General features: G+C 41.1%; 2 protein-coding genes across 6 annotated transcripts in view; both read left to right on the forward strand.

Annotated features, from left to right (window-relative positions):
- si:dkey-49n23.1 (semaphorin-3D) overlaps positions 1–7,186 on the forward strand; it is a 134,169-nt gene extending 126,983 nt beyond the window's left edge. For both annotated transcript variants that reach the window (XM_041979376.1, XM_041979378.1), the window contains 3 exons: positions 2,743–2,807; positions 3,773–3,924; positions 4,073–7,186. In XM_041979376.1, coding sequence (XP_041835310.1) covers positions 2,743–2,807; positions 3,773–3,924; positions 4,073–4,579 — 724 coding nt within the window. In that variant the 3' untranslated portion in view covers positions 4,580–7,186. The remainder of the gene's footprint in view (positions 1–2,742; positions 2,808–3,772; positions 3,925–4,072) is intronic.
- A 940-nt stretch (positions 7,187–8,126) lies between these two features.
- smpd4 (sphingomyelin phosphodiesterase 4) lies at positions 8,127–27,237 on the forward strand. 4 transcript variants are annotated; one of them, XM_041979339.1, is made up of 20 exons: positions 8,127–8,242; positions 8,623–8,718; positions 8,838–8,924; positions 9,968–10,104; positions 10,212–10,287; positions 12,654–12,762; positions 13,061–13,113; positions 13,209–13,360; positions 13,640–13,772; positions 15,176–15,247; positions 18,895–18,984; positions 20,916–21,070; positions 23,358–23,448; positions 23,519–23,616; positions 23,688–23,851; positions 23,935–24,140; positions 24,229–24,459; positions 26,061–26,192; positions 26,276–26,404; positions 26,481–27,237. In XM_041979339.1, the coding sequence occupies exons 2-20, from the start codon at positions 8,680–8,682 to the stop codon at positions 26,799–26,801; spliced, it is 2,475 nt and encodes an 824-aa protein (XP_041835273.1). In that variant the 5' UTR covers positions 8,127–8,242; positions 8,623–8,679; the 3' UTR covers positions 26,802–27,237. The 4 variants fall into 4 exon arrangements, with proteins under 4 accessions (XP_041835273.1, XP_041835279.1, XP_041835289.1 ...); XM_041979345.1 differs by having other exon boundaries at positions 15,176–15,241; XM_041979355.1 differs by lacking the exon at positions 18,895–18,984.
- The last annotated feature ends 236 nt before the right edge of the window (positions 27,238–27,473 follow it).

A 27,473-nucleotide genomic window follows, 5' to 3' on the forward strand; every position in this document is an offset into this window, starting at 1 on the left:
CAAACAATCTATAATTTATTTACAGAAGCATGATCCTCTGTTGAATTAAAATAGAAACCATGTTAACAAATAGTTGTCTTTTAGTCAGTTGTCTATTAAAGAGCAGCTGAAACCGATTCAGTTGTTTTAATAAAAGGTTGTAAATATGAACCGAAGGCTGAAATAAATCCCCGCTAACTAACATCTCATGCTGTCATCTCTTCAGACTGAAAAACGAGTCTGTTTCTTTTTTTGGATAAATTCTTTAAAGTATGTATTTATTTCTCCTCAAAACGATGACATGGCCTCATCACAGCAGGCCCAGATTAAAGGATTATCTCTAAAATCCATGTTTTCTATTTTTTAAATTAATTTATTAATTTTTTTCTTCTTTTATTTTGTTTTTTTATGTAAATCATTTTATTTGATCTTATTTAATCCCATTTAATTTAATCATATTTAATTTTATTTCTTTCCATTTTATATTTTATTTCAATACATTTTTCTCATTTTTATTGTTTTATTTATTTATTTATTTACCACAAATTATTAGTTGTGTGTTAACACATGAAGACCAGCTGCACGTTTGGTCATAAAATGAAGGTTAAGTTAAAGCTAGTAAAGCCTCTTAAAGTGGATTTTAGTGGACAGAGATGAGTCCGTACTGTATGCAGGAAGTTATTTTAGACATAAATCTCAGGAGGAGGGAGAAGGAACATTAACAAGAAATGAATTCATCTTCCTCTGAAGAGCAAGAGAGCAAAATGTGTGATTCAGTGAAAAATAATCCAGCCAGAAAGACCTGCAGTTATTTTCCAGTTTTAAAGTCAAAGAAAAGAAGGGAAGCAAGCCAAAACAACGACTCGATGACACTCTTCGCGCTCTTCACTGTGGCTGAAACAACACTGAGTGTTTTCCTAGTCGTCTCTCTCTCCTCGTTTCCTCGTCCATAATGCCGGTAGTTTGATGTTTTGGGCTCAGACGGCAGCCAACAACAACAAGGAGCAGGATTTAATGCTGTTAAACAACGTTATCTACAGGCACGATGTTATCTGCTGCTGTCAGCTGGTCTTAAAATGATGAGTCCAGTACACTGCTGCACACATTTCACCCACAGGAAAACTGCACTGTTACCATGATGAGTGTGTATTTGTACATCTCAACAGAAAAATCTCAGATATTTTATAAATCATGGAAGTGGTTGAAGCTGTAAAGCTGATTTAAAGTTGTAGAATTAGTCCCAGAGGTTTCATGATTTAAATTAAGGAGGAACTCGGCGGACGTTTATTTTCTTTTTTGTGAACATTAATCCGCTGTAGAACCACACTGGAAGCATTTGAAGTGAGGGTATAAAATGAGTGAAAACTACTAGACAGTCAGTGTGAAAGGAGCCCAAATAACTGAAAAATCTTCTGTTTTCTCTGATTTGTGCCTCCTCTGCTCATTTTTTTTTCCTTCTACATGTGACTCAGAAGTGTTCTCAAACACAACCTTTTAAACTTTTTTTTACTTTCTCAGATACTTCTGGAGGAGAAAGGAGGCTGCAGGAGGTTAAATATTATAAAACACAGTTGTAGGCTGCAACAAGACAAAGGATCATTTTTCACTGATCATTTTAAAATCCTGAATTCATCATCAGACTCCTGGACTTATTTTGCGACCTTGACTCCTCCATCTTTATATCTTCCCATCCACTTCTTCCCCTTAACTTGCAATGAGATGGACTGAGGTGTGAGGGGAGGAATCAAGCATGTGCAAACTGGGATTTAAGGGAGGAAGAGGACTTTGGAGAATCCACAGATGCTCAAAATGTCGTCTCAAACCCACAGAAAGAGATGCAATTCATACTGATGCAATGTGACCACAGACACAAGAATGCTAAGAGAACAGCAGCAAAAAAACCAGCTAGAGGTGCAACACGGCCAAATAAATGATTTAAAAGAGACGCAAATAGAGCTCATTCAGATGTTAAACCAGGAAACCCCCACCACCACCACCACATGCAAAAAAGCTGCAAAGAGATGCAAAATTACTCATAGACTCAAACAGGTGCAAAGCAAACGCAAAGAAAAATCAACTGGAGACTGTTTACCAGTTAGAGCAGAATGAGTCTGTTTGAGTTAAACCAGTTTAAAAATACTAAACCCGACAGCTAAAAACCAGATTTATTTTATTTCTTTCATTTGTTCTTCTTTTCCTGTGGTTTTTGTACCTCTGTGTAGGAGGGACAAGGGGCCTCCACATGTCTGTTTTCAGGGGCCCGTTGCCTCATAATCCGTCCATAGTTGGAACTGAGGGAATAAAAACAAGTGTCTGCATCTCAAAAGAAATTAGCATGAAGCTGAATCTTCTTCAGTTTCTATATGTGGAGCTGAACTTTGAAAAAGGACGTTCGGTTCATTACTTTGGTGGTTTTTGAGCCTGAACGTGAGAATGAGGGGCCAAGAGCCTTAAATCCTTCTGTTCAATTAAAGCAGCTTAATGCCACCTTTGCAAGGCCCTTGGTGTTTATTTGGTTTTGTGATCCAGGTTTTCTGTTCATCATCATGTCAGTTTCTGGTTTTCATAGACACACACACACAGGTGACCCCAAGTTTGTCCTGATTTTATACATGGACACTTTGGGACGGGACCTCAGATCAGAATAAATCAGACTGAACTGTCATCACTGGTGGAGATCAGAGGTGTGGTCTTCAAAATAGGTCCTGTGGAAACACCATGGTGACGCTGTATAATCTGTGTGTGTGTTTATGTGTGTGTCAGGCGGGCACGCAGACAGGACGTGAAGTATGGAGACCCCTGGAGTCAGTGTCCAGTCGTGGCGGATGGTAAGGGCTTCCACTGTCTGAAGAAACTGTTTTAAGTGTATACTAAGAAACAATGGATCTCCACTCAAATACACTCGATCCACAGAGTGGACTCACAGAGTAACTAAACAGGCTTGATGAACTCAAACATTCTGCATAAGTTTTACAGTAGCAGAAAAACCCAGAAAGACAAATTATTTGAGGATGGAGTCTCTTTCCACTCTCTCCAACCTACATAGTAATTCTCAGTTGCATTTGTGGATATAGCAAACAGTGATCAGCCAAAATAAAAAGAAGTAACAGCCACTTTGATGCCCGGTGCAGCTTTTCCCAGCAGAACATCAGAACAAGATCAGCAGTGTTCCTCACTGACGGCTGCTGGTTTCAACAACTTTCGATTATTAAAGTCTACTCTGCTTTATTTTTAATGTCCAGTAAATGTAAAAGATTACACTTCATTATCATAATAACCCATTTCATTTATTTTTCTTATTTCCCAGTTCATCTGTACATTAAAGAATGTGTCTTTGCTAAACAGATACATTCTTTAAATTCAGCAAAAACTAGAAATTTGGCCCATAAGGGAGTATGAACGTGATTATAAAACTGGAACACATTGAATTTTGTAGCTGCTGTCATGCAATTAAAAGGTTTTTAGCTTAATCATTAACTTAACTAAAAGTAAAGTCGTTTTATCTCAAAATTAGAGGCAATAAAGTGTAAACCACTTCCTGTTGCACTCCTAAGACAAAGATTTGGCGCCATCTAGTGGATTGACTTTGTCACTACAACTTCTAAAATCTACAGAAAGAAGTTATTGTTGATTACAGAAAAGGTTTAAATGTTGCATTACTTTATAGTTTCTGGTGATAATGCTGATCTAATATATCTGTGCTCATTATTAATGTCAAAATACAAAACCCTTTCAAAGATCACGTCTTCTGGAAACATCTCAAATCCGGCGTCCGGATCTGTTTCTCCTACAGATTTGGACTCGGTGGCTGAGAAGGTGATGTACGGAGTGGAGGGAAACTCCACTTTTCTGGAGTGCATCCCTCGGTCGCTGCAGGCTGAGCTCAGGTGGACGGTGCTGCGGTCGGACAGCCAGCAGAGGACTCTCAGTCAGGAAAGCAGACGAGTGAGTTTCACACGTTCAGTCATCTTCTCGTCACAAAGTGGAGTCAGCTGTTCTGGACAGTTATGGAAGGTTTACTGACTACCAATGTTCTAGAGATCACTATCCTTGCTCAAATCTTGTAAGAAATGACGTTTCCTGTCTCCCCCAGGATGATGATGACCGCTCCCTCCACATGAAGCGGGGGTTGCTGGTTCAACGCCTGGAGCTGAACGACGCCGGCCTCTACACCTGCACCAGCCACGAGCACTCCTACAGTCAGGTCCTGGCTCGGTACCGCGTTCACGTCATCCCCAACCACAGTCTCCATCCAGTCCGCTACTCACAGAACCACCCAGGCCTCCTGATACTGGGCAGGACGGGCCCAGTGGGAGGAGGGGTCTCTGGTTTTCTGGGCCAGGTGGGGGCCCCTCACCCAGCGGCTCCTCTGCCGGGACACAGGAACTCGTGGCTGCCGCAGCATCCTCAGCAGCTTCCTGTGAGGAGCTACAAAGATCTGCAGATGGTGGGGAGCAACAGTCTGAGCGTGGACGAGTACTGCGAGCAGCTGTGGTACCGAGAGAAGCGCCGGCAGCAGAAGCTTCGCACCCTGAAGCTGAAACAGGAGAGCAGGAAAGCCCGGGTGAGGAGGAACAACCCCCCTCAGACCCCCCTGTAGTCTCCTGGAGGACACAGAGACTGTTTAAGGACAGCAGTTCCTGTTCATGCAGAGGACGAGGACAGGTTACATCCAGACAATTTGCTCTTACAGCAAATACAGAAAATGCAGTTAACGACACTATATCTGCTTTAAAAGAACTAACACTCATGAAACAGGTTGTTTATACTGAATTTCTTCATTTTTAGTTTTTTTTTATGTTTTTAGCAACTCTTTGTATTTTCCAGTCTAATTAGATGTGTTTAGAATAAGACTGTTTCATATATTAAGTCATAAATAAGCAGAAAAGTAAAAAAGGGAAGTGACTGCACTTTGTTTTAAAGTCTTCCTGCAGAATTTCATTAATAATCTAAATAAAAAATCATTTACATATTTAGATGTTTTCATCCATAAAAATGATCCTTCATGTGTCAGACTAATGACAGAGCATTTGCTGGTGTTATGGAGAGCCCAGTTTCTCTTCTTTGGTTTCTGATGTTTATTCAAGTCTGAATCAGAATATCTTAAAAAAAAAAAAAAAACTGTACATGATTAAATAAATGCTCATGTCAAGATGCTATCTGCCAGTACAAACAAGCATTGGTAATGTTTAATAAGGTTATTTTTAACGTTTATTAACAACTGGCAGGCTAGTAAAACCAAAACTTATGATGTGAGTATAAAGGCCCTCAAAAGCCATTTTCTTTTTCTTGGTTAATAAAAAAAAGAAAATGATTTTATTTTATTATTATTATTTTTGTTTTTTGTATTTGGAAAGGACCACGTGTTTGAGACAGAAACCTTCTAACAATTTATTTTAAAAGGTTCCTAATTTACTATAACTTTATCTTGTGGGTGAATTATAGAGATGCTTTCAACAATCATCTGTGTAATCTGTTTGAATTTGAGGGGAAGCGAGAAAATTATTAACAACAAATTTTGTTAGGATGAGTTTCCTTGAAAATTTGGAACAAACATAAATATTATAAGACTTTAAACCAGGTTTTAGAGTTAGTCATACTAGAGTCCTGAAGCAGTAATCAGATTTAATTATTTACTTGTGATGTACTAATATTCTCTACACTGCAGCTGTTTTATGTCTTTTCTACACAAACTGCAGCTCTGTGCAAAAGTCTTGAGACACTGAGTTTTTATATTCGATCCAGTAAAACAAGCTCAGCAATTTACTGAAACATGCAAACAAATCGTTAGCATTACAGCATAATTCCCAAAGTCATGTTTTAAGTTTTTCTGAAATGTTGATTCACAGTGAATCAGTGCTGTTAGGAGAGAAGTTGGGCAGAAATCACAATTTGGCTGAAATATGACTGAAGCAATTTTTTAGGTTAACAAAATGTAAATATGAGGCAAAGTGGTCTGAACCCTCCTACTCACGCTTTCTGCTATTACTTTAAGTAGTCTTCAGGAATAGTTCTCCTTGAATGACTCCCTAAAGCTCTTCTTTGGATGTTTCTGCCTTTTGTTCCGTTCTCTGTCCAGATGATCCCACACTGCTGCACTAACGTTCAGGTCTGGGCTCTGGGGAGGAGTCATCCCCCCATCAGACCTGTTACTGATTTTCAGTCCAGTTCTTGTGTCATGGGACATACCTCAGCCTTTTCTCCCTGTTTCCCTTCCTCAAGAATGACTTCTTGAAAGTTCTTCCATGGAAACCATTTCTAAGGAGGATTCAGCCAACAGTAGATGGACTAAAGGTCCAGATGCATCTCTTGGGTCCTGGTTCAGGTCTTTGCTGGATCTGTTCCTGTCTCTTCAGGACATCACTTTCAGATTGTTCATCTGCTGTAGATCGTTTTTTAGTTCTTCTTCTGTTGTCCTTCTCTGGTCCTGTTTCTTGAAATGTTTTAAGGACACACTGCACATCATGCTGAGATGTGCCACGTTTTCAGCTGTTTGGGAATCACCTCGTTGCTGCAGAAATTCCATTTTCTGTCTGTCAAACTGTGGTATCTTTGCTGTGTGAAGAGATGCAACTACTTCTTAGCCATCTGTCATCCTTCGGGGTTGGAGCTTTTTAACTGTTTGAATGATTTATAGGTCAGAGTTAAGTGGCTTAAAGAAGAAAATTCTCCAAAAATGGTTGAGTACAAAGACTGGACTGAAAATGAGCTGAAAAAGTCGGGACTTCTTCTCAGTACGTTACGAAATCAAATCTTCCGTTTTGTAGGGCCCAACAGCAGAGGTAAAATTACCTTCAAATTCTTTGTTTAATTACCATGCAGGTGGAAATGTTTGAGGATCTCACACAGACACATATTTATGCTGTAAGTTACTGACAGAAGATTAAACAGGACAAGTGTTTCACATTTAACTGTACTTAACTAAAACATTTTTTCTTACATGTATGTATGTTTGTCTGGGCATCATGATGTGATATGGGCCTGCTTGAAATATTATGTAAAGCTCTTTCACATCCATGTATATTGAAGAACTTTATTTTTGATAGATTATTTGTTTTTTGTCAGTTTATATTACCTTATAATCTGTATTTTAATTTTTACTACACAACTCTGATAAGCTTTGAGATCAAGAGTAACGACGTCTTTACTGTATGTGAATAAATCACAACTCATAACTTACATTTTCAATAAATGGAATAAAAACATATTTGAGTTTTATGATGTTTTGTTTTCCATTGTAGGATTTTCATTTTGGATGTGAAGCAACTGGCTTGTGTGGTGTATTATGCATCATCAGAGCATCCCTCTGTCTGTAGTGCTGTGTTGTATTCACAAAAAAATGGAACAATGCGTTTTAGTCAAGTTTTACATTGACTCAAAGCAGTGAAACAGCCCTTTAAGAATTTTTAATGATCTTTGTTAGGGATTATATTTGTTAGCTGATTCTGGATCGTGCGTCAACTGACTCGTCCTCGGTAAGAAGGAATAGATAGACTCAGTAGTACAGTTGAATTTACTGCAGAGGGTTCAATGAGAGGAGGTACAATGGTGCAATGGACATGTCATAGATTCTTCTATGACATGTCTGTGTATCTTTATGTGTGTGGGTGTGGTTATCTGTAACAAAAAGAACAAATATGTACCTTAATAACAGGCAATGCTATCAATGCAAAAGAATTGGCCTGAAGTACTACTAAAAATCCCCTAGAGGGAGCTCTAACACCACAAATGAAACTCAGTGTCGTCGTCTCCCCCCGAACCACACACACCACTACCACCACCACCACAGGTTAAATACATCAGAACAGGCAAAGTTAATAATGAAATTACCTTTACAGGTGTAGGGAAATTTTGGCATTACATTAAATAACTATTTATAGGTGTACATATAGTGCAGCCGCGGGTTGTAACAGAAACAAGTGGCCACATAGATTATCGTCATACCAGGTAACAACACGTTTTTCATGCAAACCCTGTACTCACACAGATCAGTTTTTTGACTCACATAGGTAAAAAAAAAAAATCTTCCTGGGTAAATGACGTATTTTTCCATCTCATTTCATTTAAGTATTGTTCAAGCAGTTGCTATAATCAGCCTCTACAGAGGGTGGCAGCAATGAGCGGTCACATGAAACAACCGCCTCCTCTAAATTACCAAAGAAGAAGAACCACTGCGGTCCGCTTGGTTGTATTTGAATCGTGCTGATGGAGTGTCAGTTGTTTGGAAAGCAGCTTGAACTTTGAATTTCTGTGAGGAGCAAAGGTGAAAATGTATTCCAATAACAGTTGAATATATTCAGATTTTGTTGGACAAGTTGTCAAATAATTTCTGTGGAGTTTGCGGCTGCCGCTGTTAGTTTCAGCGCGTCTTGTTTGACTTGCTAAGTAAGTTAGCATTGCTAGCTAGCACGTTAACTTGAACGGTTCATTGACTGACTGTCACTGACTTTTTCAGCGTGTGCTCAGTACTGTAGACAGTTAACGGTGCATACAGTTATCTTTCTTCCTCCAAAGCCTCACTTTGTTTCAGTTATTGGATTGTATAATATTAAGCGAGCTGAAAGCTCTTCATGGTAAGAAGCAATAATGTGTTGCCAGCTAACTCGGCTGAAGAATAAATGCAGGTTTGTCTTTGTGGTCCAGCACCAGGTGGGATCTTAGTGGACTACACGTATAGATAAACACACAAACGGATCATACATGGCTGCTCCAACGTTACAACAGTCCAGTTTTTTACTGGTGAGTCTGAATATACATGATTAAACAGGAGAACCAGCCCGGTTTTCTGACCCACGTGCATCATTTAACCAAAAAGTAAATTATATTATGTAAATTATATTGTTGTGATGTTGTTGCAGGCAAACCTTAAAGCAGATGTGACCACCAAACCTCTCATCCAGCGATGCCATGATCTGGTGAAGATCATAGATGAGTATCCCGCAAAGGTATCATCATCTCTCCCGCTGTACTCTGTACTGTTGTATCTGTCTTTGCTTTTATAGCAGGTCTCTTCCACTCCGGAAAGCCACTGTTCTGCAGGGTTTAGTTGTTTTTTTTTTCTGCTTCAACACTCCTAAATAAAATTAACAAGTCATTGTGCAGAACTTGACAAACAGCTATTGGATCCATTAAAAAAGGACAAATGTTTGAATGACAGTCATGCATATCTAATAAGTTCCGGTCAAAAGGGCTTTCTACATGTCAGCTGATAATTACCTGATGACTAATGACTTTAACTTTCAGTCTTATGAGCTGTGTGTAGCGGTAACTGTGTCTTGTAGCTTCTAAGTTTCACTTTTAGTGTTGTCATGTTTTCTTAAAGTTATTTTTTATTCTTTAAATCATCATATCAGTGGTATTGGACATTTATCAAAGGTTTGTTTGCTTTGCACAGACTCAGATAACTGGCCTAGTGCCTTGTTTTCAGATATCTGTAAATACGTTTATTAATGTACAGAGGTGACAAATAATAAGAAAGTTGAATCTTGGACTTCACGTTTCCGTTCCACGTGGCAGAAGGATGTTACATATAGAACATTGAAAATGATGCTGACACTTGTAGTATTTTCCTTTGGTAAAAGGTTATTGTTTCCAGTATAATGTGGAAGTTGTGTAGCGAGCAGCAGTTGTTCTGTTGGTGCTTCACTGAGGGACACAAAGGGTGATTGTGGTGCAGGCAGAGGATCCTCCTGTGTGGAGGTTCATTGCCGTTTGTACCAGCACTGTGACTCTGCCTGGAGGGTTGCTTTGGACAAAGTGCTGATAAACACTTGTTTATGTATAATTATATGGTAAATACAGATGAACAAGCTGCTCCTGTCACTCAAAAATGCATCAAAAACAAAGTGAATGGAACCTCCACAGACTCCAGCTGTATGACGAATAATTTTTGCTTACTTGTTCTTTCTGACATTTGGAAGAAACTCCAGTAACACTACAGTTACAGCTGAGATTTCTCAACCTGTATAATATTTTTCTTCCTCTGAAGGAGCTGAATCTGATCTTTCCTTGGCTGGTGGAGAGTGTGTTTGGCAGCCTGGACGGCATCATCGCCGGCTGGAACCTGCGTCTTCTTCATTCACGGAGCAATGAGTACAACATTGCGTTGGAATTTCTGAACCCCAGGTAGCTGCTGTTTTTTTTTTTTTGTTTTTTTTTTTTTTTTCTTTTGCAATATTATCAAAACTTCACACTTTTTGTCAAACATTGATTTTTAATTGTTTCTTCTTTAGTGGCCCAATGATGAAGCTGGTATACAAACTTCAAGCTGAAGAGTACAAATATGAAATCCCAGTCAATTATCTCCCGGTAGGAACATTTTTCTGCTTTTATGTCAGACTAAACTTTTACAAACGCACAATGCTGATTCCTCTGAAGGCCTTAAACTCCAGGTTAAGGCGAGGCATCACAGGCAAACTAACAGGTATCACTATGAAACTTCCTGGTCCTTTTTTGTATTTCAAGTTTTCCGAAATTTATGTTTAAATATGCAAATAAGGGATTATGTTGCCAAAATGTGCTGATTTGCATACAGGGAAAACTGAACCCTGGATTCAGCCAGATTCCAAGTTCCTGTTCCATGTCAGTGACATATTAGAGTCAAAGGTTTGTAGAGAGGGGATCTTGGGTATCTCTACTAATTACATCACAAATTAAAAATACTGTCAGCAAACAGAAAAAAACAAACTTTTTGCCATGTTTTTGGAATGAAAAATAGTCAGTAAATCCGGCTGTGACCGAGATATCAAAAACCCTTCTGTAAAACCTTTAGAAACTCAGACAGGAGCGTAACTAGAAAGTTTGGTGTCTGATGAAGTGGAAATTTTAGACCCGGTGTATGGGGGAAAAAAAAAAAAAAAAAAGTCAGATTTTAAGAAACACGCTTTAAACTTTTGGTTTGTAAAAAAATTTACATATTTTTGTTACAAAAACTATTTACAGACATCACATCCAATTAGATTCACAGAGAGAAGAAAGCAGAACATTTCTAACACACCAAAGCTGACAAGATGGAGGATTTATTTCCTCATATTGTCTTGTTGCTTCTGGTAAGCGCATACTCCGATCCCACTAAGCGATCTCAGTTTGTGTCACGTGACCAATATGAACAAAAGACATCGTCCAAAATTTAAATCAGCCAATGAAAGTTCAGGCTTTCTTTTCCCATCACGATTAGTTGCTAACACAGAGGGAACGGGAAGTTTGGATGAGATCACAGCGTTCAGGAGAGCCAGAGCTTTGAAACCATACCAACCAGACAGCCGCTGAGCTGCTGCATTCTGGGTAAAAAGATCAACTTTAATTTTCTTTACACTAGTCTGAAAAAAGAAGGAAGAAAAAAAATCTCGAAGTTGAGCAGGAGGTGAAAACAGGGTTTTAGCCTGCCATGTCTCGCCTTTAGTCAGTTTTGACTTTGTTGTAAGAAAACGTCTGACATGGTTTTTATACTGAGCCAAAGTTCCTCCTGCTCTCCAGCCGATAAGGAGTCCATATTTGTTTTCTTCTTTTTGTGTCCACTGGAGAAAACTCGACACTCGGTGGAGGAAAATACATTTTTCAACTTCATATTGGAAGGTTTATCCCAAACAATGAAGATTTTTATCAAATTATTCTACTAAAGTTAAATTTTTCAGACATTTGAGCCTCTGGTGACTGAACGAAAGCTGATCAGAATATTTGTTGTTTTTGTTTTTTTATGTAATCCTTAGTTGCATGAATTCCCACTTTAATATTACAACATTCACAGTTCCTGACAGTTGTCATCTACCTGGTTTCAGCCGTCACTGATGAGCAGTTTAATCATAAATTCTGCTGTAAAAATGTTAGATTTATGTAAGAAATACTCAGGTCTGATCAGCATCAAGCTCAGGGTTTGTTGGTTTGGTTATTTATTTATTTGTATTCACTTATTATTTGGTAGTTATCAAAGTTACAAGTAATTAAAAATCAGGTATTGTTTGTTAAAGAAAAGTTTTGGTACATTTTGATGTTCCAGTTATCCGATTGATGTAGAACAGGCTGTCCAGTCAGTTTGTTTTGACCCATTCAGGCCAAAAACTAAAACCTAAGGATTCTATGCAAAACTATCTCAGCGTTTTGATAATTAAAACCATGAAATAAGAGTTTAACTGAAGCTCTGTGCACTCACCAGAGTCTGACATGAATATTTTCATTAATCTGCAGTCATTGTCCTGGTAAAACTCCCCATCTTTCATTCAGACATAGCAGTTAAAGTGACTTAGAGTCCTGAAATCAGACGGTACAAAGAGAAAAGAGTCTGTTGGCTAACATGTTTTATCACCATAATAATTCATATTGATGAGCCATGTGTTCAGTGTTTGTGGATAGAAACTGTAAAGTCACATTTTTGAGTTACATCACACAGTCAGTGATTCACTGCCAGAGTTTTTTAACACACAGTAGCAGGTGAAAATGTGATTTTACTTCACCTGAGGACACCGTCTCCATCACAACTGCTGTTTCTCAGATCAGAAGCTGCAAGTTTGTACAAAAAAATAAATAATAGAGGAAAAAAAAGCAGCTTCTGTAGCTATAAACCCTGTTCTGCTTTTCATTTAGTTCAGGAGGAAAAAAGCTTTAAATTTCAGCCAGAAAAAACCCAGTAGAAATAAAAATGTTGGTGTCCTGGCTTCTCATGTTTGGTGTGTTTCCAGGGTCCTGTAAAGGCCTGCATCCAGGAGGGAGTTCTCCCCGATTGTCCGCTGTTCCACAACAAGCTCCAGTTACCCCTGTCAGGGGTCCTGACCCTGAACCTCGCTCTCAGTATCCTCCCCCATGTTAACCGTGTGTGACGAACCATAAAGAGACCACAATGAGACATTTACACCTTTAATGAAGATGAAAAACAACGTGACGTCTTCTCAGCTTCATTTTACCTCCTTAATCCTCAGTTAATCTTTGTTTTCTCTAAATTAAGAGTTTAATTTGTAAAAATGTGAGAAAATTTCTCACACGCAGGAATTTTACCCATCAGATGTTCCAGCTGCAGGTGTGACTGATGTGACCACTCTGAAACATGAAAATGAACTTTTGACATGAAATATTCCTTAAAGTTCTGCAGATCCCTTTGAGTTCTTCATGTTTAATTTTGCGTACTGCCTCATCACACCAAAGGTAAGATCTAATGGTTCCAGATGATTTATCCTCTAGACTTCACATGATGATGAGCTGCATGCTTATCAGCGGTTGTTGGTACTCTGTGATGTCAGAACACTCCTCAGGGTCAACACGGCAGCTCTACTGACACTGCCTACTTTGTGCTGGTGGATATGTACCTGAAGTACTTCCTCCCCAGTGAAGGAAGCGTGCCTCCGTCCCCTTTCTCCGACTCCAGAGGCTCCGTCACAGCTCCGTCACCGAGGTACTCAGCTTCCGTGTGTTAGTCATACAAGATGGTTCATTATTTAAAACAAACTTCCTGAAACCTGAATGTTTCCTGAGTAACTGAACAGATTCATTAACATTAAATCAAATTAAGTTTTCAGCCTCTAAAGAAACTCATTCATTTTAATGGTTTTGAATAAAAATAACTGATCGAGTGTCTTATAAAGCGTTGTTAGAATAAACACAGGTTGTGCTTCAGGTTGCTTTTTCGTTTATTTGGTCACACTGGGCTCTCCCCCTTCCTTAAATCCCACAGATCCTCCAGTGTTTCCTTTGCTGGTTATGGCGTTCACAGTCCCAGTCTCCTGAAGCATCACATCTTCCATCAGCCCTCTGTTAACGCAGACCCTGCAGCTCAGGAGATCTGGAGGTCGGAGACGCTGCTGCAGGTGAGACACAGAGCCGGCTGTGGTTCAGAGACACTCGAGTCATGAAGTGAAGTTTGAGTTAACACGTGAATGCTCAGCTGGATTTCTGGGCCACGCTCCGCTCCAGCTGACGGTGTAAACAATCCTACAATCTGCTTCCAGCTAACAGATCCGTTTCTTACCTTCTGAACTCCAACTCTGCTGTGACGAGTCACATCAGCCACGTCTTCATTTCTGTACCACGTCTGAGATTCATTTCAGCCACAGTTGAACCAGCTGAAGTCAACTTCCTGGAATGACTTCCTGCTCCCAATCAGTCGTGCTCTTAGACCTCATTGAGAATCCAGGACAACCAGGTGTCTAAAATAATTCTCCAGCTCCATGAAAGAGTCCAGTTGGTGTTAAAGTTCTGGTGCCGTTGGTTCAAATGGACCTTTAGTTGACGGTTATCCTGAAACCAGATCACATCTGGACATGTAACATATGACATTTAGAGGAATTTTATTAGTTGGAATGTATTTACCAGGGTAAAAGAATTCCTGTGTGGTTTTCATTTCTGCTGTAAAATCCTGGAAAATGTGTTTTAACCTGCAGGGATGAGAAGTTCAGTTCTTTTTAAAGATTCAGCTCTTTTGGCTCTGCTCCCATAAATAAACCAGCTCTTATGACTCCTGAAAGGCTCTGCATTAGGCATCACTTAGCGCTTCAGTTTTAGCCCAATTTAGTAATTATGAATGGTTTCTTTGTTGGAAAGCAATTTTTTATTTAGTGTTTTTATTTATTTACTTATAAAAGCAATATTTGTAAGCATTTTTCTGTTAAAGGTACAGTTACTTTTTAATATTTTAATCAAACATTCAAAAGAACAACAGAACACAGGACCAGAACAAAGAAAGGAAATAAAAAATGGACAAAGTCTTTATGTAAAATACTTTATCCCGGCAGCCACAGGCTGCTGTGCTCCGTCAGCTCCTTATAATCTTGTTTTAGTTTCTTTTCCTTCAGTGTTTCTGTCCTACATTCAGCTCTGCCAGTACGTCAGCTTTTCTTAGAAAGTTGTGCTGAATGTCGCCGGGCTTTTCTGGTGACAGCAGGTTTATGTTTAAAAATGTGTAATCTGAGGAAAACAGATTTTAATATTCAGCACAGTGACCTGATAGATGAGACCGCTCCTCATCAGATGCTCCTGTCTGACACGATGACATGAAATGTGCTCAAGTAAAAATCACTTTTTCCCCGGAGCAGAGTTTTTGGGTTGGGATATTTCTCCTGATGTTTTCTGTTTACTAATCTTAGTCCCCCAGATAAACCAGTGAAATGAGCTGTGGAAGTTGGAAGTTGATGTTTTTATAATGAAACAACAAATAGTTTATGAGAGATGATGATGCTTGTAAAAACTAAATGCATTTGATTTGTTTCTCCAGATGTTTGTGGAGATCTGGCTCCATCACTACTCCCTAGAGATGTACCAGAAGCTGCAGTCCCCTCAGGTAAAGGTAAGACCTTTAACCTCCTCCTCCCCCTCCATCTCATGCGCTGCAGCAACGCACGGCTGGCCGCTGATTGGTTGACCACATCCCTTCCCCCACTTCTCCACCCGCTCCGTCCCAGCAATCCACCGATGGGAAAACAGCAAGACCGCCAGCAGTTCCTGCTTCACTTTGTTTTGGTTAACTGTTCAGGCTTTTTATAATGATGTGTTTGAGTTGTTAGCTGCTTGAAGCCAAAACAAAGTTTCTTTGAGGGTGAAGACGTCCTCAGACTCAACAAGTTTCATTACAGAGGGACAACTTCACGCTCAGCTATGAGCTCACACTGCAGGTGGTTAGTGATGTGCAGCATCCTGCTGCTAGAACCAAACACCAGAGTAAAGTTAAACTGCTCATTGTGTGAGTGCACAGCAGGACTTCCTGGTCCAAACTTGGGTTTATATAAAATATTTAGCGTTTGTAGCTGCAGAGAGGAGCTGCTGCCTTCAGGGATTTGGTTTTTTCTTGGTAGTAGTGCTTTTGCTCCTTTCCACATCCTCTGCATGCTGCATGTCCGCCTCACCTGGAGCCTCATTTATCAAGCTTGCGTAGGAACAAAAACCAGCGGACGCCAAATATAGTCAACTTTTGGAAAATTATGAAAACCAAACTTGCCGGGAAAATGTTCCTACGTCCACGGCAACTCTGACCCAGATGTACACACAAAATATGGGAAACGGGAAACTGCAACGCCAACAGTACAGAATAAAATCAAGGAAATTATGTGAAATATGAGACATTTGTCCACAATCCACTATTACCTTCACACCACATGTTATATATTAAAGCTGTTTGCAGAAATAAAGACACACATTCGATATTAATTCTCCTAATAGCGCACGCTCGGGGGGGAAAAACAGGATGTTCAGGAAAAAGGGAGATGATAGTAATAAGAATCTCAACCACTAAAATATGTTCTGTCATTGTGAAACAAAACGTACATGTTATAAAATCCATCCAGCTAAATAAGGTGACAAGCTGCTGCCAGCATGGACCAGTCAGTGTGAAAAGTAGCTTCGGTCCTTCATTCAGCAGAGCGGGACGCAGACTGGAGGTCCAGAAGTGATGCAACACTAATGAAACACACAAGAGGTGGATTTCCTTTTATTTATTTATTCTTACACAATGTATTATTATTATTATTATTATTATTATTATTTTTAATTGTTGTCCCATTTTCTGTCAAGATGGTCTTTATTTCCTGGTACTCGTTGTCCACCTGGCTAATAGCTGTGATTGTGTCCCTCTGCACCGCCCACCCAGCTGGAGCACCCAGCAACTATAAAGAAATATTATTTAACACTAGAAAAACTGCTACCAATCTCAGATGTATCTGTACATATTTATTTTATAAATTAAAACAAATCACTGGTATCATTACTGTAATTTAGCAGATGCTTTTCACCTGTCTGGGAATCGAACTTCGGCCTCCCGCATGGGAGATGGATGCCCTACCGACTGAGATATCCAGCCATGTGTTCTGATTCCTCTGGAATGTCTTGTTTTCTGACACAGCGTTGACAGGATCAGCCACTCGCTACCACTATTCTGCCTTTCTGACACTAGTCATGCCCACGCCGTGCCCACCAATTAAACATTTTTACGTTTGTCATCGTGATCCATCAGGATCTCTGTCTCACACCCCGAAAAATTACACTTCTTAACTCTTTTCCCTCCCGAGCCATCATGGAAATGATGTGATGAATATGTGTCATACAAACCATGTGAGCGTGGGAAGGCGTTCCCTCACCTGCGTCCACTTTAGAGTTGATTTATGAACGGAAACAGGCGTGGGACGTGCGTCGCAGGCTTTGATAAGTCTGAACGTTGACGTGCGCAGCATTTGCTTTTTGCTGTAGTTTTGCTACACACAGTTTGATAAATGAGGCCTCTGGAGTTTTTGCTGGTGTTATTCTCCCTGTGGTTGTGTGTCGAACATCAACATTATGTCAGACAACTTTAAACTTTTTACCTCTGACAAAACTAAAACTAAGCCTTTAAATGTTTATTATATTTAACCTTTAAAACTTCAAGTCACTTTTCGCTATTTTTGGTCTGTTTTTAGAAGCTCTAACTCCATCTCAGCTGGCTTTTGGCACCCCTGTGCATCTAAAGCATCTTCTTGGCTCTATTCCAGCCATTGAGCAAAATTGTTCTTGTTCTTTTCAGACAAACATTGAACTTTCTGGTCACTTGATGATCTTTGGCTGCTCCTGATTGGACATTACTGTCAGTGTAAGCTCTCTGATTGGTCAAAAGTTTGACAAGAAGTGGCTTCACAATAATTTCCAGTTCAAAACAGAGGTCGCTTAGCAACATAGTTGTGATATTGATCTTTTTTTCTTTTTCTCATTAAAATGTGATAAAGGTGTTATCACTGATCACTCATGTGGATTTACCATATAAAGTCTCTGAATAAACGTTATGCAGCTGGATTATAAATCTGAAAATGATATAAATGCTTGGAAAACTTGTGTAAACATCCTAAAGGGTAAACTATCAAAATTTGCCCCACAGTTACACACTACTATTCCTGAGAACTTGTTGACTAGATAACTGCATGCTAGCGATGATCTGGTGGAGTTTTAAAGGTTAAAACATGCTGCCCGTCCAGTAAAACCTGCGAGACTTGATGCTGGTGTTGTTTTTCCTGCAACATCTGTACAGCATGTATCATGTACCTTAATTAATAATGTGATAAGATGCTTTTTCACTCATCACCAGTTTCCTTTGTAGTTATGGTGCGTTCAAGGTATTCATATAATACAGTTATGGATTAATCTCAAAGACTGAAAAATTATTCAGAAGTTTGTAGTTAACGTATGAAAGTGTGCTCCATGAAGCTGCACAGGAAACTGTTCTCCTCCATCTCCAACATGCCGCAGTGTTTTCCTGTAAGAAACGCTGGAAGTGTGTGAAGTGTGCTGGAAGTGTGTTCATCCTCTCAGAGAAGAATTTGAACAGGAAGGTTTTGGATAAACAGACTCAATGTGTCAAACTAGTTTCTAAACATTCTTCCTTCATTTTCAGTTTATATTGAACAGAAGAACAAAAACTTCCAGTTTGAGTTGTTCCTGTTGATGTTGAACAGCAGGGGCGGGAATCATTCCGGCTCTCAGGATAAAATCCATTTTTCAGTTAAAGCTGGAAGTTGGAGTTTTCCTCTTGGATCTGTGTTTGTATTTTCACTCTGATGGTGTCAAATGAGATCTGGTTTTGAGTTGTTGGTGGAAATGATTCCCGTCCCTGCGGTGGTATCTTCTCCTCAGTCTCTGTGCAGGTTACTCCTCTTCATTGTCCGTTGAAGCATTTTGTTCCCACAGTCAACATGTTGTTCTGTTTGTCTCCTCTCCTGTTTTTCTTTCCTCCTGAATGTTTTTGGCCAAATGTTTCTTTCTGGTTGCTTTTCCTTTTCTTTTTTTTTTTTTTTGCTTCTTCCTTTTCTCTTGTTCTCATGTGTTCCTTCCTCCTGCCACCTTTTTCTTCCTCACCCTCCCTTATTGTCACTTTTCTCCCCCCTCCTCTCTTCTCACTGTTGCTCCTCCTCTTCCTTTTGTCGTTGTCCTTCCTCTTCCTCATCTTCCTCCCCACCCCTGGTGGTCACGGGTGAACAGCTGGCGCTGCTGCAGTACCGCCTCAGTATGTCCAGCATGCCGTGCCAACCCCACGCCCCACCAGGCTCTGGGACCCTCCACACCTACCAAGTACTTTTACCTTTTCATTCACCCCCGCCCCTCTGGGGCCTCCTGGAGGTAAACCTTCAGTCAGCTGAGTTTCCAGTCAGGGGTCCTTCTCTCAGACCGATGGCCACATTCAGCTGTATTCACCGGCCCGATGTGGCAGCTAAAACTCTGCATGTTAGAGCCTCTTCTGCACGAGAGACTGTAACACTCCTTTTGGGCCACATTGAACCGGGTCAGCACACGTCTCATGATACACACCAACACATCCCGTCACCTCAGTGCTTCAAGTAAAAAAAGCCTTCACGGTTCTAACAGCACAGGTCCGAGTTTTAGTGCAGCTTTTTCCAGAGTGTGATGTTTCTGGAAACAAAGAAAACCTCCTGTCATTGGGTCAGGAAGTGGTCCTGTAGTTCGGCCCGGGACACAGACCAACTAAATGTTGTCACCAGGTCTGAACTGGGCCAGAGAACCAGTTTACTTTTCAACTGAGCCACATCATCGGGTCACTGTTCCACAACCAGCTGTGTTCTGGGCTTCTATCGAGGTTGGCTCCGTCTTATCATCTCTTATCTGTAATAAATGTTCCTGACAGCAGTCGGTGTTGGTGAACGTTTGGACTGGTGGTTCTGAATGTCGGTACAGACCTGGTTTCTAAACAGCAGCTGCTGATTTCACGTCTGACCGCCACAAACACCGAGTCAAAGTTTAAAATCTGTCTTCTCTGGTTTCACGTCCATGCCGGTGCTCAGTTGGAAATTGTTCTCTCTTGAATTAACTGGACCGGGTTCTTCCCTGGTTCTGAGTCTCTAACCTCTTTTTGACAAGGCCAATCATTTCTGCTTTTTTTACATGATGACAAACCCAAAATAAATTCAGTATATCTTCACAACTACAAGGACTGAATGTACAGCCATGGTCTTAAAAGAAAACTGAAACGTGAGATTACTACTGAAGTGTCAGAATCAAGATATGTGTTGCTGTGTTAGAGTAAATTCACCTGGAACACAATAATCTAAATGTTATCTCCTTTTTTAAGAAAATCACATTACTTTCAGTGTTTACCAAAAGATAGCATCCCGATACGTCAATGTTCGGTTCTCCTGGAAGAAAGTTGGTGCAACAAAGAACTGGTTTGAGAATAGAACTGAATCTGAACCAGAACTGGAGCCGCTTCGGTCCAAAAGGGGTGTTTTTCGTCTCTAAACCAGAACATTTGGTTGGTGAATAAAGTCAGATTGACCTCGGTGATAAAAGAAAACAGCCTTTGAACAGGAAACTGTTTTTTGTAATCTTGATTCAGGATCAGGGTCCATCAGAAATCTTTGAACATCCAGCTTCTCCTCTGCTGTGGACCGCTTTATCTTCTTACCTGTACGGTTTCCCAGCATCTCCCTCCTGTCTGGCTGGAAATGAGAGAAGTATCCCTGACAGGAAACGTGATCCTGGAATGAAGCTTTGGGAAATGAATCTGAGCAGAACTGTTCTTGTTTGGGTGTGGCTCTCTGCTCTGTGTGTTTTTAAAAGCATGCCTTTGACACTGTTTTGTTGTTTGCTGCACAAACGCTGCTGCTCTTTGAAAAGCAGAAGAAACTACTACTGTCAAAGATAATTTCATTCCAATAAAAGAAACATTTAATCCTGTTTTTAGTTTACAAACTGGCTGCAGGCAGGATTGATTGTATTTTTGGCTGTTCTGCAGAAAAAATGCATAATGTTGGTGAGAGCTGATGAGCACAGAGATCCAGCTTTCATTCCGACTTTTCGTTTCTCAGTTCCTGACAGAAAACAGGAAAAAGGGAAATTTAGAAGAAAAAAACATCTCCTGAGGACCTCTGTGCTCAGGCTGCTTATTGGCTGCTTTTGGACTGGGTTGCGTTGTGATTGGCTGCTTTTTCAAACGGGGAGCAGGTTGAATGCTTTGTGGAGCAGCGTGTGATTGGTCTCCTTTTCAGGAGCCCTTCAGTCCTTCAGAGGAGCACGTGTTGGTGGTGCGTCTCCTGGTCAAACATCTGCACGCCTTCTCCAACAGCCTGAAGCCCGAGCAGCTGTCTTCATCACCCTCCGCCCACTCACCCACCCACACCAGCCCACTGGAGGAATTCAAGAGGTCTGTTGCTTTACACCTCAGGGAGGGGGGTCAGGACTTTCTTGCACACAAAGTAACTGGTTGAGTCCCTTTTAAAAGACAGGGACTACTTTGTGTCTATAGTAGGGATGAGTCCTCAACATTGAGGCTGATTTGATACGTATCTTGATACACTGCCAGCGATACGATACAGTGAAGCCGGTACGATGCAATACGATTCACCCCTCTTGATGATGCGATGCAAATCATTAATGATTTCACAACAATTTGACTCTACAATGCAGCTCGGTTCACTATGATTCGTGATGCGATTCAAAACTATTCAACACAATACAAAGAATTTACAAGACCACATCTGCTTTCTAAATAACAAATAGTTATTTGTCTCTTTCCCCTTGAAGGGTGTATTTGATACTTGATTGTTTTCTTTAAATCAAACCAATAAATTCAACTTAAAAGAAGCTAAAGGCAGAGGAATACTTTTTATTGCTTTTTATTGCTTTTGATGAAAGATTGTGAGCATTACTTCTTAAGCTAGAAGCTCAAATGTCAAAATGATCTCTATCTCCCCATGGTACAGCATCCTTTAAAAAAATTCCTAGATCCAGGCGGCGATCCAGATCACCCCTAAAGTCTAATCACTTTTTCATCATTCCATGTCTGACATTTCCTGAAAAGTTCATCAAAATCCGTCTGTAACTTTTGGAGTCGTGTTGCTGACAGACAAGCCAACACCACCGAATACTTGACCTCTGCCCCGTCATTCAACTGTTGTCTCTCTTCCCTCCATGTTTGTTGTTTACTAACTGCGGTTGTGCTTTAATAACAAAATGCCCAAAGATAGTGATGATGCGTTCAAGGCGCTTTGAAAATATGGGTGCAGAAGAGATGAACTCTGTAATAATCGATGTAACCATGGGTTTTACAGATCGGGACACGCTTAGAAAGATACACTGCACATTTAGCCAGCAGCTGTATCCAGTGCACCCTGAAGCTACCGGTGCAGTCGCATCGCAAACATTTGTCTCAGACCACCGATCAGCGATCGGTGAATTTCTCCATCTCTTGTCTATAGGTAATTGTAAAACTGAGCTAACTAAAGTCACCCGCGGCGTTCCCCATGGCTCCATCTTGGGGCCACTGCTGTTCAACATCTACACGCTCCCACTCAAGTGATGAAAAATAACTAAATATGTTACCATAATTAATACTTATAACACAAATTTACATAAAAATCTCACCAGGAGACTATAGTCTGATCCAAACACGGAGAAAAGATTGGATGTGCCAGAACTTCCTTCAGTTAACTGAAGACAAAACTGAAAAAACAGGTTTTGGAGCCAAACAAGAAAGATTAAGAATCAGCACAAGGCTTCAAACAATGATGTTTAAAAGCCAACAACAACAAACCCAGATATGAAGTCAGCCTGTTAAGAACATCTGGAGAAACTAAAACGTCCATCAGACAGCTGCAGTTAGTCCAGAACGCTGCTGCTCAAGTCCTCACAAGACCAAGAAAGTGACTTTATTACTCATAAAAGGTCACATAACTCCAGTCCTCAGGTCTACACTGGCTTCCTGTCTGTTGTAAATCAGTTTAAAAACTTTTCTATTTGCCGATGCTTTTCAGGCAAAACAGGTTTATTTATTTATTTATTTAGAACAATTCAGTGTTTTCCATAAAACATAAAAGTATTCCAGTAAAAGCAACACTAAAAACTACATTAATGGAAGAATTAAAACAAACCAAAAAGAATAAAATAAAACAGAATACATGCAGTATGTAATAATGTGTGATACAGACTACCAGTCCAACGTTTGGACACACTTACCCATCAGTTTTAATGGGAAAGTGTGTCCAAACGTTGGACTGGTAGTCCGTTTCATCATCACTGCTAATGTTCATATGTGAGAAAATAGATTCAGAAAGGAAAAACTGTAACACTTCTATTTTTTTTAAAAAAAAGCTGCGGCTGTGATTTAACTAAAGTTTGGATCAGACTTTTTCTGGTAGTTTTTTCCAGATATTAGAAGCAGGAACGATGTTAAACTTGACCCACATGATTTGAGTTTTTATCAAAACAACTTTTATTTTAACAACTTTTATCATTTTATCTGCCTTATTCTGTTTTAGATGACTGTTTTTCATTATTATTATTTTTGAGTATTTTCAAGTTTGTTTTAATTCGACTTTTTAATTCATATTAATGTCAAACTTAAAGCATTTGGCATGAAATGTGCTCTACGAATAAACCTTGATGAGACTGGGTTTGTGAGCTGAGACGTGTCGTGTCCGTCTGTCCTGCAGGGTGGTGGTGCAGCGCTTCGTGCAGCAGAAGCTTTACTTGTTCCTGCAGCACTGCTTCGGTCACTGGCCTCTGGACGCCTCCTTCAGAGCCGTAAGTCAACCAGCTGATGCCCTTTGTTTCCACCATCTCTCTGCCTCAGCTGCATCCTCTCTGCGTTCAGGTGTTGGAGACGTGGTTGAGCTACATCCAGCCGTGGAGGTACATGGGGGAGAAGAGCAACCCTCAACCCGACCAAAACCGAACCGTTCCTGGTAAATGGTGAGTGCCACAGCTTTGTGTTTCACTTTTCAATCCCGACATCACACAAATTCTGTGAATTCCTCCTGCAGGGAGTCATTCGTTCAGGAGAACCTGCTCATGTACACAAAGCTCTTCCAGGGCTTTCTGAACAGAGCCGTGAGGACGGACCTGGTCAACGCAAAAAACGCGCTGATGGTGTTCAGGGTGGCCAAAGTTTTCTCCCAGCCCAACCTGGCAGAAATGATCCAGAAAGGTGGGGACGGCTGGATGTTTTTCTGGCTGCTGGTGTCCGTCGTCTGTCTGAGTTCTGGACACAATCTGGTTCTGGTTCTGCAGGAGAGCAGCTGTTTCTGGAGCCGGAGCACGTCCTCCACCACCGGCAGCCCCAAGGCTACCTGACGCCGAGCCAAGGCGGCAGCTACCTGTCGTCGCGGCAACGGGTGGTGACGGACATGGTGTTCAAAGTGAAGAGCCACGTGTATTCCCTGGAAGGACAGGACTGTCAGTACAAGCAGATGTTCGGCACCGAGCTCAGAGGAGCCGTGAGTTTGTAGCTCGTCGTCACTCGTAGGGTTCTGGTCGGTCCGAGTCCGGTTCTTTCTGACGAGTCTGAAAATGTCTTGCGTGCAGGTCATGAAGTTCATCCAGGTCATCGCACAAGCCCGACAGACGGCCAAAAGGATATCTGATCACACCAACGAGGTGGCGACCAACAACTCCTTCCTGTCCTGGTTCGGGTTTGGTTCTTCGGACGCCAACAACATTTTCACCGGAACCGAGCCGGAGGACAGTGGCGAGTTTCTGAAGAAGACCCATGAGTTCCTGGACCGAGCTCTGGAGAACCTGTGTCAGATCTTTAAGGTCAGATGTCATTCTTTTAGTTTTTATTCCCTCGCAGACGGCAAAACTTCAGAACAATCAGAACATTCTCTCTGAGCGCTGGCTCGGTTTTCAAACCGATTTCAGTTCAGTCACGACCAGCAGAAGAAGCGAGAAAATTCATTCATGTCGAACACCGTCTGTGTAATGAAGAAGCTCACAAACACACGGGTGTGTTGGTTGTTTTTGTGGAGCTGTAGTAAACAACCTGAGCAAGCTCAGCAGTCATGACGTACGTAGACCTGGAAAATTGTCAAACTAGGAGTAGGGATAACACGGTTATAGACGTTTTTTGGTGAGATTGTCAGAGAAATAAAAACTATTTTACCATTACCACAATTATGTGTTAATTTTACATTATAGATCTTTCTACGCCATCATAACATAATAATATAAAGACAGCAGTCTATCCCCTCTGCTCTGTAAACACTGAACAAACCCTACATTAACTCTGGATTTGGAAGTGGCTACAGGACCTCTACCTGGACCCGGGAGGCTTCTTTGTGGAAACTACTTTATAACATGTTTTTACACATTTCTTTTCAACCTGAGTAGAGAATTTATAAACACAGAAAAACATCTGTCTAGCTTTGACTTTCAGCTGTCCTTGAGCAGAACAGCTGCTGTTTGAGCCGTAAATAATACTGAAACAATGAAGATAAATGAACAAGACCAGATATCTGGTACTTTCTTCTACAGGTCAGTCACTGTACACTGACGGGAAAAAACATTTAAATAAGTAAATTATCCATAAAACAAGTTTGAGACTTTTCCAGATGTTTGCAGCCTTTAATGTATAAATGATGCTGGACTCCTATATCTAAGACAAAGGAGCGCTGTAGAAACGGCTGCTGCCTCAGTATGCCTGATCCTGTTTGTGTATATGTTGTTATTGTCTAGTCTTGGACGGGTTGTACTGGAAACACAAATTTCCCTGAGGAATTCCAAAGGGATTAATAAAGTATTTCTGATTCTGATTCTGAATGACACGATAACACTTAATGTCAAAGTTACGTTAAGTAAACCATCAAGGTCATTCAGCCGAGTTACCTCACACCGATAAAACTGCTGGTTATCCTGCGGCAGTCAAACATTTTTCCTCCGTTCTCTTTAACTTCTTTATGCCAAGCTTTACAGGCTGATCCTCCAACGACGACACCTCTGTAATTTTTTTTATAAATCCAACAAGGAAGATGTAAGGTGTAAGTTTGGAGGGACTAACTCTCCCTCTAACATACCTTCCCACATAAACACGCCTCTTCTGCAGCTGCTCTGCTGATGCGGTTCAGATATAATCCTTTCTGGAAAGTGATGATATTGAGGGATCTTTACGATTAATTAATCATTAATCATTTCCACCTTCATACTGATTCAGGGCCACTTAAAGAGTGTTGAAGACAAAGTTTGAGGCCATCGTTGCTTTCCGGACTGTCGGAGGTTTCAGTGTTTGGAATATTAAAACGGGAAAGAAAAGTTGGGAAAATGTAGAAAAGTTTGTGATTGCTTGTGTCGGGTTTGAACATCTGTCGGTGTGGATCATTAGAACCTGGTGTGTTAACGTGTTTGTGTTTACGTTGTTGCAGCTGAACCAAGGTCAGCTGACTCAGCTCATTTCAAACCTGAGCTGCTCTCAGGACGACGTCCACAGCAAGCAGCTTCCAGACTGCATCCAGGGGGAGACGGGACTGATCCTGACCGAGCTGGGCCGGAGGCAGGTCAGTGTTTTGCTCTACATCAAGGTGCCGCCCAGCATCTCCTCCCTCACACTGTGTGTGCATGTTTGTGTCTCTGTGTGTAGATCATTAATGGACTCCGCAGGTTTGACATCCAGTACCAGGGAGACCCAGAGCTGCAGCCAATCAGGAGCTACGAGAGCGCGCTGCTCGTCAGGCTTCTGTACCAGGTCTCCTCTCTGGTCAACGTCAGGGTGAGTGGCGCTACTACGCCTTTATGTCAGAAGCTTCTGAGCGTGCTCAGTGTTTTACTCTGCTGTCGTCCATCAGCTTGGGGGCCACATGAATGCGCTGTGTTCCCGTTCGGACTTCCTGGGCCGCCTCAGTCGTCGCTACTTCACAGATCCCGAGTCCGTCTGCAGACTGAGACAGAGCCCGATGTCCCGACAGGTTCTGGAGCGGAACCGGCAGCCGAGGCTGAGCCTACGTCCGCTGGCCAGCTACAGGACGCTGCTGCTGCTGCTCGTCTTCTACGTGATGGGGGCGCTGCTGTCCTTCAGCCCGTTCTCCAGCACCGCGCTCCTCCTCGTGGGCGGACTCCTGTACGGCGTCCTGATGACGCTGTTCGGAGACAAACTGAAAACGCACTGAAAACGTCTGAAATACTCCACTTCTCAAGTCGGAGGAAAAAAAGTCCACAACAAGAAGAAGCAGCCCTGCAGTTCCAGCAGGATTAACTGATCCATCCTCCAGTTCATGTCGCAACTCTGACCCGTTCGATGTCAGAAATCAGTGTCGATGTCACTAAAATATCAAAACACAGATCAAAAAAAAATACAAAAACTTTTTTTGTTCATCAGCAGATTTCATGAAACATTTTAGGTAATCCGTGTGTGTGTGTGTCAGCAGTGGAGATGAACTGGCAGCTCTTTTGTTGCTGCTGATATAACTGATCCTCTGGTGTAAATGTGGTTCTTTTGATCCTGTAAATAATCTGCTTGGTTTTTTTTCCCTTCAGCGAGCATCTAGAAACGGTGCCGGCCAAAACAGTCAAAGTGCACTGATGGAATAAAGTATTTTTTTCTCAGTGAAACAGAAATTTCTGGTGTTTTGGGGGATTTTGTAAGGAAAAAAAGATGGTCCAAAAAACCCCTCCAGTTCCTGATGGTTCTGCTGGAACCTCAGAGAACCAAACGGTGACGTTTAGGTCAGGGGTCCGCAGTGTTGACTATTAAGAGCCATTTTTACAACCTGTTACCCAAAATAAAAATGGTTTAGAGCCAAAGCCTGTTTGACTCTTAAAAATAACTTAACAAACGTGTA

The sequence above is a fragment of the Melanotaenia boesemani genome, chromosome 3 (genome assembly GCF_017639745.1).
Source record: "Melanotaenia boesemani isolate fMelBoe1 chromosome 3, fMelBoe1.pri, whole genome shotgun sequence".
In the NCBI taxonomy this organism is placed as follows: Eukaryota; Metazoa; Chordata; class Actinopteri; order Atheriniformes; family Melanotaeniidae; genus Melanotaenia; species Melanotaenia boesemani.